Source organism: Malaclemys terrapin, chromosome 7, assembly GCF_027887155.1.
Source record: "Malaclemys terrapin pileata isolate rMalTer1 chromosome 7, rMalTer1.hap1, whole genome shotgun sequence".
NCBI classification, from domain to species: domain Eukaryota; kingdom Metazoa; phylum Chordata; order Testudines; family Emydidae; genus Malaclemys; species Malaclemys terrapin.
Window position 1 is genome coordinate 24726854 of NC_071511.1, and position 12870 is coordinate 24739723.

The window sequence follows — 12870 nt, forward strand, 5'->3', positions numbered from 1 at the left end:
TATTATACAATGTATTAATTGTGGTGCATGCACCCAAAGAAAAGATTTTTAAGGTGGTGGTGATTTTAAATATTTTGGCAGGTGAAGTTCCAAAGCAAGTGAAAGTGAAAAAGCTGAAGAACCTAAAGACTTTGGATTCTAAACCTGGTAATAAGCTTGATCATCATAAAAACATAAGCCTTACCATTTTCTTTACTAAAAATGCATACCCTAATTGTTTTTTTGGCTGTATTCTTTTTTTCTTCCAGGTGTTTATACATCTTATAAGCCATACTTGAACAGAGATGAAGAAATCCTAAAACAGTTACAAAAGGTAAACTTGGAGATCTGTTTTTTGAAACTGTTTTGTATGCTGGTAGATCTTTTTCTTCATATATGGGTCGTCAAGTATGTAGACAGAACTCTCAGAGACTAAAACGAAAAACTCTGAAAATATGAACTTGGACACTTATGTCTTTGCCCTGCCTAAACTGATTCAAGCATTGTCTTCTAGGAGCATTTGTTTTCCTGTCAGCAGTTGTAGTTGTGCTTTTTAAAATAAATAAATGAATGAATGAATGAATTATGGAATTTAAAAAAATTAGATAAGAATCCAGAGAGTTTAGATGATTAACCAAAGTCTGTCCATGCTTTTTCAAACCTCTTTGGCCTAGAAATCTCTTGTGTGAGTTTTCTCAACTCAAAATTTCCTAGCTTTGACTGGTTTATGGTTATTCTCAGAATATTTTTTTCTCCTAGTGTTTCGGTTTCCTTTCCTAGATGAACTTGAAATACAGAGACCATGTAAAAACATCATAAAAAAGAAACAGAAATCACTGTGATCTATATTAAGACTATTAAAATGCAACACAATTAATAGTGTTAGTGATTTCTCTACAGCAATGCCTTAAGTCTGTTTTAAATAGGTGTACATCAGTGGAGTGTGAACCTGGTCTTTGGTGTGTCTCCTAATTGTTTAGTAATTAAGAAATCTTTTTGTCATATGTTGGAATAATAGATTATTACTGTGGTTGCTTCTTACAGGGTGTACAACAGAAACGTCCTGCAGAAGCCCAAAGTGTAATTCTTAGACGTTATTTCTTGGAACTGACACAAAGCTTCATCATTCCATTAGTAAGATGGCCAACAAATATTACATATGTCAACACCTATGATAAAAATATATTTCTTCAGTATAAAAGCTATTGTCATAATTTCTTTCAAATAACTAGAGTTGAGGACTACTTTTGTGATTTTATTTTTTAAACATATAGTTGGTCCTGCAGTTTTAAATTTTCTCAGGTGTACTAGGAAGATGATGATGGTGGGTTAGTAGTCTAAGCATCAGATTTGAAGCATTTTAAACTCCCTGAAACCACAGGTTCAGATCCCAGTACGGTACATTTATCTGTGTATCCGTAAAGGCAGATACTGTGAGTTAGTCTTTCAGATGAGACCTCAGCAGTAGAGATCCTGTCTGTTCTGAAATGATACTAATGATTCCATAGCTTTTTTTACTTTGAGTACTTCCTCTAACTCTTCACATATTGTTTGAATAAATTTTCTCTCCCCACACTGTTGAACATGCTGTCAACTGCTTAGTTGGCTCCTTTAATCGCAGAGCTGACTGGATTTCAATGGTATTGAATGTATATAGTTTATAAATCACTTTGTGATGAGAAGAGCTATATAAATATATATTATTATAGTTTGTTATGATAGCCAAGAAGACTGTTCTAGGCAGCCTGTTTCAACCAAGTGGCATATTACTGTGAATTGATTAAAAATACAGTGGCTCCAAGATCAGGATTTTTTTTCTTAAACTATTTTTCTTCCTTCTCAGGAACGTTATGTGGCAAGCCTGATGCCCCTGCAAAAGAGCATATCTCCATGGAAGGTAAGGAAATACTCCTTGAATGAGCTGAAAATGTTTGTGACTAAAGAAAACTCATGCTGTAAGCTGCCAAAAACTTGGTTTCTTTTGTAGAGTCCACCACAGTTGAGACAATTCAGCCAAGAAGACTTTATGAAAACACTTGAGAAAGCAGGACCACAGCTCACCTCTGGATTAAAGGGAGACTGGATAGGACTTTACAGGTCACTTTTTAAAATGAGACCAATTTGTATGTAAATACAGTGATGCATAACATGTACATGCCCTTTTTGTTTTGGAGGCAAATCTAATTGTTGTTATAACTGAATATTATGCAAAAGGATTTATTTTCATAGTTTTGTGTCTAATCAAACAAATTCATAATGTTTAGCAAACTTTAAATATCCATTTAGATATGCCCCTCTGGGTAACCTGTTAATGGTTTTCATGTCACATTGCAAAGTATTATAGATCACTATATTCTAGTATTAAAAAAATTACTAGATAAATGGGAAGAAAAGCTTTTCAGTAGGAAGCTCTAAATAGCTGAATGTGGGATCTCATAGTTTCATTCTGGTAAGTCTTGTATTGTGGACTAATTTTATCCCCAGAACATCTCTTCTGTCTATTTGGCTGCAATTGTAGTACCTTCTCAAATGAGATGGTAAGATGCACAGTTTTCCTGATGGAATGGCCAGCAAGAGGTGCTGGGTAAAGCACCTCTTTCACTCCATTTTTTTATACATCATAATGCTTTGATACTACAGGGGGATCCAGTGGATATAGCATACTTGGATTTTCAGAAAGCCTTTGACAAGGTCCTTCACCAAAGGCTCTTAAGCAAAGTAAGCTGTCATGGGTAAGAAGGAACTTCCTCTCATGGATTGGTAACTGGTTAAAAGATAGGAAACAAAGGATAGGAATAAATGGTCAGTTTTCAGAATGGAGAGAGGTAAATAGTGGTGTCCCCCAGGGGTCTGTTCTGGGACCAGTTTTATTCAACATATTCATAAATGATCTGAAAAAATGAGTAAACAGTGAAGTGGCAAAATTTGCAAATGATACAAAACTAAGACCGTTAAGTCCCAAGCAGACTGTGAAGACCTATAAAAGGATCTCACAAAACTTGGTGACTGGGCAACAAAATGGCAGATGAAATTCAGTGCTGATAAATGCAAAGTAATGCACATTAGAAAGCATAATTCCAACTATACGTATAAAATGATGGGATCTAAGTTTGCTGTTATCACTCAAGAAAGAGATCTTGGGAGTCATTGTGGATGTTTCTCTGAAAACATCCACTCAATGTGCAGCAGCAGTCAAAAAAGTGAACAGACTGTTGGGAATCATTAAGAAAGGGATAGATAATAAGACAGAAAATATCATATTGTCTCTATGTAAATCCATAGTATGCCCACATCTTGAACGCTGCATGCAGATGTGATCACCCCATCTCAAAAAAAGATGTATTGAAATTGGAAAAGATTCAGAAAAGGCAACAAAAGCGATTAGGGGTATGGAATGGCTGCCGTATGAGGAGAGATTAATACTGGGACTTTTCAGCTTGGAAAAGAGACAAAGGGAAGATATGATGGAGGTCTATAAAATCATGACTGGTGTGGAGAAAGTAAACAAGGAAGTGTTATTTACTCCTCCTCCTAACACAAGAACTAGGGGTCACCAAATGAAATTAATAGGCAGCAGATTTAAAACAAAGAGTATTTTTGCACACAATGCACAGTCAACCTGTGGAACTCTTTGCCAGAGGATGTTGTAAAGGTCAAGACTATAACAGGGTTCAAAAAAGAACTAGATAAATTCATGGAGGATAAGTCTCTCAGTGGCTGTTAGCCAGGATGGGCGAGGATGGTGTCCCTAGCCTCTGTTTGCCAGAAGCTGGGAATGGGTGACGGGATGGATCACTTGATGGTTACCTGTTTTGTTCGTTCCCTCTGGGGCACCTGGCATTGGCCACTGTCAGAAGATAGGATACTGGTCTAGATGGACCTTTGGGCTGACCCATATTGGCCGTTCTTATGTACAGCGATAGGCTCTTTTAAAAAATGCTTCTGTTTTTCAAAATGCAATTGGTAAGATCATCTTCCTGGCTTATGTTCCTGACCACATCATAGTTTTCTTTGAGTTCTTCCTCTAGTGCCCCAAGACATTACTTTTTGTCTTAACCCTGTAAGGCTCTTCACAACTTAGCCTCACCCTCTCTGTCTGACCTAGTATCATACTGTACCGTTGAGCCCTGCCTCTGCCTTCACTCTGCCAAAATTCTTAGCTTTTACTGCCCTTCTGATAACTTTTTCATTAAGCATCTTTGCCACACCACCCCTTATACATTTTTTTTTAAATCTCTACTATAATTGTTACAACTAATACCTTTATCTTCTTTCACACGTCCCCCTTAACGCTAACCTCTGCTGTGACGCCTCCAAAACCCTGCTTGCTGATCATGGATAGGCAGATGTTTTTCCTATCCCATACATTTAGACTTGGCCAGTCCTCACTGTACCTTTATCCTAATTTTAAAAAGAAAGGAACTAACCAAGCTGTGTTAATCCTCCTCGATGTTTATTTTCCTTGTATGTTATATCTCCATTTTTCTATCTTTTGGGAAGTCCTTCAGGACAGGTTTTGTCTCTAACATATGTTTGCACAGCACCCGGCATAATCAGGTCCCAGTCCTGATGGTGGCCTTTGGGTGATACCATAATATAAATCTTTACAAATAATCTGTATAAACAGGAATAGATGGCTATATAGTACTCGTATACCTATCCATATGGGAAGTAAGAATCCCAAGGACAAAGAAGCTGTGTTATATTAACCCCTAAACTCATGAAGATCTAGCAAGAGTGATAATCATCATGAAACCCTTTAGTTCTCAATCACCTTTCCTTTCATTAGAATGGAAACTATTAGCCAAAGCATAATGGCAGGGGACATCAAATTGTTTTTGATAACCAACATTTCAAATAAAATAAGTCATTTAAATACAAGCATCTTTGTGCCTGAAGACTTCATAAGGATTTCAGAGCATAAGGCTTTTTGGTGTTTTATTTGAAGGGGGACAGAAACCTGTTTCAGATTAGTGATGTTTTTTAATCCGTGTTCCACTACATAACTTTCCTTCTCAAGCAGAATTAATAATTTTTCTGAAAGATTAAAACCTTCTAATTGATATTTATATCCCCCTCCTCCCCACAACAAAACTACTATACAATCTTGTGAAGTTGTGTAAGAGACTTGATGATGGAGGAAAAAGAAAGAATTGAATTGAGAATGTAATTTAAAATACAAATGTATTTGCATTGTTTTATTAAAGACACTTCTTGAAATCTTCAAACTTCAATGGCTGGTTCAGGACCCGGTGGAAGGAAATGACTCAGAAGTTGGAGGCCCTCCATTTAGAAGCGCTCTGTAATGAGGTAAGAAAAATATGATTTTTTGCTCTTAGTGATTTATAACACTTCTTTTTTTTTTTTTACATCAAAACTTTGCTCCATGTTTCAGAAGTGTTCTCTCCTCGCCACCTATCAACTGTAATCATTAAAAAGATTGAGATACTTGTCAGAATCTTTTATTTCAACTAAAAACATAAAAATAAAAAGTTAAATTGCAGTTTGAAACACAAAAAAAAAAAAATCTCTGCAGCATTTGGAACCTAAAGGGTGTGCTAATGCTGGAGAGCTGGAAAATGAAATTGACCAGCCTGTGTTAGTCTTAAGATGACAAATGCATGACTAGTGAGAAGTAGTATATTGCAGTAATGTTCTAAATATACTAGAAGTTTTTCAAAAGTAAATTAATGGTATTGTTGAAAGTACTGTGTGTTTATGTATATAAATATTTCAGCATTATGAATTTTTATCCTGAAAGGACTTGCTTTTCTGGAGTCAGAAACATACTGAAGTAGAAACAGTGGATCTTGTCTTAAAGCTAAAGAATAAACTGGTATGTAACTATAGTAAGTACAGATGAAATTTGTCACTTCATATTGTAGAGTGAGTGTGTTTTGTGTGTTTTGTGTGTTTTATATCTACTTCAAATTGAACTGAATGTTCCTCACAAGATTTTGATAGCTCAGAAGATTGATGGTGATCATCCAGTCACTGATTCAAATATGGATGGCCCAGTTCAAAGTGCTGGTGGCTGAACAGCACTTAGATGGTTTAATTGATTGTTTCAGTCCTGTGCCTAGCTGACATCTCAAAACTCACTTTAACAGGACCCATGGCTTCCTGAGTGTCCCACTCATGGCCAGAGGTTGCCCTCCAGCGCCTTGCCTCTGTTTCCCTCTCTTCAGGACACCTGAAAAAACTGCACACAGGCTTTTCTCTGAGTTTACATCACCCCTGCCTAGTGCTGGGTTAATAACAGAAACAGTTCAAAACAATCCTCAGGATCCCAAAATACAATCCATCACCACAACTCAAAAGTTAATACTTAGCTCTGGCATCTTCTGCCATAGCCAGAGCTCTTCTTCTGTCCCAGTCTGTTGTCCCATCTCTTCCAAGCTGGAGCTCAGCCTTCTGGCACTGATCTCTAAGCCCATACCCAATCAGTGGAGTCCCATTTCTGACTCACGGTCTCTGGCCTCCAAACTCTCCTGATTTCAGCATCTTTCCAGCAGGAGCCTTTCTCACGCCCTGCAGTGGCCTGGGATTTCTGCTGCTCTTTATAGGAAAATCACCTGATCTTGCTTGTGGCTTATTCAGTAATCAGTGTTGGCTAGCCCCAGGCCCTCCATACCTTGAGGGACAAGCCACCCAGTTACACTTACTGATGTTGGCAATCTAAGTAGAGATGTCAAAATTAAGGGCTCAGTCCTGCTCCCATTGAAGCCAATGAGTGTTTTGCCATTGACTCCAATAGGATCAAGACTGAGTCCTAAATGAACCTGGAAACCAAACTTCCCTTGGAAGTCTGTCCAAATCAAGGTTGAAATAAGCTGGTGGTATTGAGGGGAAGCTTGCATTCCCACTGTCCACGTACCTGTTCATTAGATGGAGGACTTCAGATCCATTAGTCTGATTTCTTTTATGAACATTACATTCACTTGCAGGTTTTTTTAATTGAAAAATGTGTTTAATTGTGCCTCCCTATAGTTCCAGGCTGACAGAGAACATCTACCCGTGAAACCTGACACTATGGAAAAGCTACAGATGCACATTGATGCAATTATACTAGCACTCCCAGATGACTTACAGGATATTCTGCTCAAAACTGGTACAACATGATTTCTATTAGGATTTTTATGCCACAAACAAACAACATATTCCGAAGCTTCACAGAAGAGACTGGCAGAGATCAATGGACTGGAGCTGTGAATGGTATACTAACACTTGACATTAGTAATAGTGGAAAAACAATTTTTAGCTTTTTATTTTAAAATAGAAACCTACAAGGGTTCCACTTAAATACTGATGGAACTAAAGAATTTCTTTGTTCATTATGTTTAAAACCAAGTGCTCTTATGAAAAACGTGTGGGTATATGAAATTATGAAACATGCAGGACCACAATGCAATGCTGGCATTGCAGAATGTTTTTTTAAATTAGTGCTGCTGTGCGCATTCATGTTAACTCAGGGGGAAGCAACATTCACATTGGCTTTGTAAAGAGACTATCCCATTTAAGGTAATATCTAATTGCTTTTTATGCCTTCTTTCTTTAGATAGTTTTTAAAATCAGATTAAAAATAACTGCCATGCTATTGTGACTTGGATGAAGTACATAATAGTTGAGGAATTTTGTTGGCAAATCATTGCTTACAAATTTTATGATTTATAGAACTGCTATTAGCAGAGACAAGTGAAAGCATTAAATAGGCCATTAATCTTTTTACTTTTTTACTCTTTCCCCTCCCCCCCCCCCCCCCCAACGATTATATTACATCTGCCTCTGGACAGAAAAGAAGGCATCTCTTAAATATATCCCAAGAAAGAGAAACTGGTATATTTTCCTTTAACTTTGTCCATTTAAGGTCAGATAATGGGTAATTGTCTTCACAGGCCTTAATTAATGCTAACCCCAGATTAGTTGTATTTTTATCATTGAACAATTAAAATGATTTTAAAGCTGAACTGCTGAAATTCAGGATTTAAGTTTCCATTAATCAGGCTTAACTATATAGTCTTCATCACAAAATATACGGTGTTGCTTACTAAATATACCAAGTTTAATGTTCCTGTTGCTCATCCTGTAATAGATGTCAGTAGTGCGAGCTGGCACAGAATCCACTGTAGTTGAGGATCATTGTAGTAGTAACCTTTAAAGTGCGCTTCTCTCTCTTGCCAGGAAATGATTGTGTTAGACTGTTTTTTAGGAGGAGGAAATGGGGCAGGAGAGAGAAGACTATATTATTTTCAGCTGAAGGAATCTTGTGGATTGTAGAGACTATATCCAGAAGGAGTTGCAGCACAGTGAAGCTACTTAAAATACATGCATACAGTAAACATGCATAAATAACCATTTTTCATTCTATATTAAGCAACAAGAATTTGTTGCCACTAGATCACCTTAAACCAAGAAAACTAAGACTGGTATAAGAAGTGCACATTTGCTCTGCATGCAGAGAGTGACTTTGAGGATCCATTCCAAGCAGGATAAGATGAAGCCATGATGTACAAATAAATACAGTACATACTTTATACTCTTAGATGACAAGTGGTTCACAATTATCAAAAGATTCTGCTTAATGTACTTTGGGTAGAATAAGAAGTCTTGTAACGTTGCAATCCTGCTATGGAAAAAATGCCTTTGTATGATAAATATTTCATACTATCTTTCTAAAAATGTCTTATTTAGGTATAAACTGTCATTGTTATTTTTAAGAAAATATGTATTTTAATACTCTTACAGTTTATATAACATTATTCATGAACAGAATTAGTTTAACTAATTGTATCAAGACTGTCATTTAAATTATACCACTATGGCATTAATTAATCTCTAACTTGCAATTTGTTTTGCACAGCTGATGACTAGCATTTCTAACCCTGAAACTGAAAAGTGGCCATTACTTTGGTAAATTATCTTTCAATATTTAACTGAAGCACTGTATGATATCTTAGAACCGTGTAAACTGGCATCGATTATGTCAGCCTATTACCACTTGACTGAAAATATGTATTTTTGTAAAAGGAAATAAATGTCAATCTTTTGGAATGTTTATTTAGGTTACTTGTTCAGCAAATCAAATGTCCAAATTATCTCCTGCACTGAGGAACTGTTGCTGCTTTTCAGCAGCCTACAGAGACTGTTCCTTATTTGCCCCTCTGCCAGAACCCTCATCATTTGTCTCACTACAACAGCGGGGAAGACACCTCCTTCTCTCCCCCCTCCCCCACACACACTCAGCAGCAACCACCACTGGACTCCAAGGAGAATGAGGGTGTGTGATTGGGAGAAGACTCCAGGGGGATGGAGAGTAGATGAGAAAGGAAGGGGAAAACTCTGGACAAGGGAAGCAGAGAGAGGAAGGAAGGTGATGCAGTATAAGGAAATAAGTGGTGAAATAACAGTGAGTGGGGGGGGGGCAAGACGTTTTGGAGGGACAGACAAGGGAAGAAGTCCTAAGGAGGAAGAGAAGGGGAAAAAGGAGCAGGAAAGAAGGGCAATGATCTCACAGAAGAAAGGTGAGATGATGCCAAATGCTTCTGCCTACTTTTTTGCCCTCTGAAAATGCCTGGGGGAATTGAGGAGACAATCTGTTTGGGCCTTCTGCAAGCTAACAAACAGAAGCATCAGTGACAGATATGGAACTGCCCTGTGACAACTTATGAATACTGTATATTGGCCTGGTTCCTGGGATGCTTACAGTATGAATGTATTGCTTTTAGTATAATAGGGGACTGTCTGGAAAAACAAGCAGGAAAGAAAAGAATGGCCCAATATAGCCACCTCTAAGCAAACAGTTAAAAGTTATTAAGGGACAACACAAGAACTATTAGTTTTGATGATTTTGCCTCCATCTCCAGCTAACCTATAATAGTGGTTTTCACCAGGACAGGAAAAGGCCCACAAATACAAAAAGAACAAAGGAACTCTGGGGGGATTAAAAGGGGCACCCTCAAAAGAGAGGCAGCAGCAGTTCAGGGGAAACAGACAGAGATACACAGTCCACACTGGGGATGTACGAAGTTACACCTGCCTGGGTTACCATCAGGAGATGGTAAGATTTTTTTAGATAAGATAGACATGCATGTAGATTGTTTATCTTAAAATCCTTTTTCTCTAAAAGCTTTGTTGTTACTGCTAAAATAAAAATAACTTTGATTTTAAGGCTGTTTTGTCACTATATGCCTCTGGTCACAAACTCCTGAAGGGAAGAACCACAGGTCCCTGAACTCAGTTGGGCCTATAGGATAACAGTTGATACACAGGATACTGGACCCCAGGGCCCAGTCTAAGAGTGGGAGAGTTGTGCAATCCCACCTTGTGATAGGTAAAGGTACAAGGCTTAATGCCTGCAGGGGTGCACTCAGACCTGAAAGGAGACAGAGGTGCAGCTAGCTTTTTAATCATGACAGCAGCTATGGTCTGATCAGAAGAGAATGGACAAAGGAAGGTGTGAGTGTAACAGTTCCGTACGGTTCTGCTGTGCAACCCAATCTCTACCAGTTTTGAGACCCTGACCATTGATGATGTGTATTCAGATTTAATAAGTCATGAAGTCAAATAACTAACTCAGTTGAAGTTTTATTTAAGTAAAACAATCAAGCAATACTTATTACAGCACTATGCAGAATACAGAAAACAAAACGTATACCAAATCTGAGACTGGAGAAGTGAGGTAGTGTACTTGAGTTCACTTATGACAAACTCCTCAAAACTCACCTCTCATATACTGCTCAAAACAAAGAAAAATCCTTTATTATGCTTGATCGTATTTTGAATCAATAAGCCAGTAATATGTATAACCAATTTATCACTGTCAGGACCATTTGTAACCACAATAAGCTCTTAATACTCAGACATTAAGCTATACATTTATATTGTGCTGATACATTGATTATAGAATACACCTGGTATACCACGTGTCCTTTATCCATTTTGTAAAACAGTTACAGATCATTTATGAGCATCACTTATCAATTACACTGTTTTGTCCATTACAACATACATCTATAATAACAAGCATCTCTTTATAGACTGTGTTCACAGAAAATAAAATGAACTATTGACTGTGGACTTCTACATTTCATGGTATGTGATTTACATAATTGATAAGCTAAAGACATCTGTCCAACCAGCCAATATTTTATCAATTACAAAACACATCTATAATCAAGTCATTATGATAAAAATCATCTGTTAAAGTAATTCCTGATAAGCTTAAAGCATCTTTCGATTATTATCTTATTAATTGCAGAAAACATCTGCCTCATATAGGTTACAAGTGGTTCCTTTCTGGACTTTTCTTTAAGGGTCAAGAGTTGATTACAAAAGACACACAATCCATTATTTAACAACACACTAAAGTCTAGCTAAAATTCAGTATTATGGATAATGCACTAGGGCAGGGGTTCTCAAACTAGGGGTCGGGACCCCTCAGGGGGTCGCAAAGTTATTAGATGGGGGGGGTCACGCCAAACCCCGCCTTTCTCCAGCATTTATAATGGTGTTAAATATATTAAAAGGTGCTTTCAATGTATAAGGGGGGTTGCACTCAGATGCTTGGTATGTGAAAGGGGTCACTAGTACAAAAGTCTGAGAACCCCTGCACTAGGGTCAGCTAAAGTTCCAAGTAAAACAGGGATAATAGAGTACAGGCCTATTAGGACAAAGATGTTTATTTATTTAAAACAAAACCCTCTTAACAATGTAGCCAGCACCTTTGGTTAACACAACAGTTTCTGGGATTTCTGGTCAAGAAATTGAGTTTAATACAAACATAATAAAGGATTAATATTTACAATCCAATATAAACACACAAGCTTGCTTGACACTTTTCCCTTTAATGTTAATTTCCACCCACCCTACACTCTATTTTGGTAACTAGCAGTGGAGATTATTTCCTTGAATTCCAGTGCTTGGGAATGGGCAAGTCTCTGACTTCTCTGCAAAACTTAGGAGCGCCCCAGCTAGTGCAGGGACATGAGAGCCTTGGGGTCTGAAGAAGAGCAATTTTAGTGTTTCTTTGTTACTGTGCAAGGTATTTAACTCCCCTAAATTTAGCTGAGCATAAAGCTTTCATAAGATAAAAACTGAGTGATTTGAACAAGAGATGGCCATGGACTAAAACCTCAGATCTGTGCACTGTAAAACTCAGGAAATCTGGACCTGGACTTTGTTGGTTACTATTTCTACCTTGAACCAAAGCACCCACAGTACAGACAGCAGCCCACAGCAATAAATTAAAATAGATTTTTTTGGTTTACAATTTTAAACTTTGAAAATTTTTTAATTGTTTTAACTTTTAAAAAAATTCTTTTACCTTTCTTGTTCAGAGCAGCATGATTTTCCATTTTTGCCATTTATATTTGGACTTTAAGCCATGTCTCCCATTAGCACCTTGAATCACTACTGCTGGAGCATGTTCCTGCTGTCCTTACTCAGGCAATATTTGTATTAACTTGCGAGGTGAAATTTATGTATTGGAATAATTTTTAAAATAAACTTTCTTCATTTGTTAACTTCTTGCTGCTACTTAGAAGCTCAATAAAGCTTGATTATTCATCAAAGGTAAAAAATGTGCAACTACCCTATACTGTTTTTATTAGGGAATATCCACTATAGTTACCCATTAACTGAGCCTGTCATCAGACTGAGGTTCTTGATTTTTATCTGTGATTTTTTACAAAATTATTTTACCCCACAAGGCAGCTGTATACTATTTAAATATTCAAAAATGGTAGCTTTAAAATATTACATAATGGAGGAAATTCCTGGAAGATGAGCTCTAAAACTTAAAGGGTGAGATCCTGGACCCACTGAAGTCAATGCAAGTTTTGCCTTTGACTTCAGTGGGACCAGTATTTCATCCTAGATTTTCATCCTCCTATT

The 12870-nt window shown here is 37.3% G+C and overlaps 1 protein-coding gene across 3 annotated transcripts in view; it reads left to right on the forward strand.

Annotated features, from left to right (window-relative positions):
* Window positions 1–9034, forward strand: part of DENND6A (DENN domain containing 6A) — a 38028-nt gene extending 28994 nt beyond the window's left edge. For 2 of the 3 annotated variants that reach the window (XM_054034823.1, XM_054034826.1), the window contains 8 exons: window positions 82–147; window positions 249–313; window positions 1024–1113; window positions 1823–1876; window positions 1967–2076; window positions 5187–5289; window positions 5741–5815; window positions 6970–9034. In XM_054034823.1, the coding sequence (XP_053890798.1) occupies window positions 82–147; window positions 249–313; window positions 1024–1113; window positions 1823–1876; window positions 1967–2076; window positions 5187–5289; window positions 5741–5815; window positions 6970–7101 (695 nt within the window). In that variant the 3' untranslated portion in view covers window positions 7102–9034. Of the gene's footprint in view, window positions 1–81; window positions 148–248; window positions 314–1023; window positions 1114–1822; window positions 1877–1966; window positions 2077–5186; window positions 5290–5740; window positions 5829–6969 lie in introns of all 3 variants that reach the window. The other variant, XM_054034824.1, reaches the window with a different exon arrangement.
* The last annotated feature ends 3836 nt before the right edge of the window (window positions 9035–12870 follow it).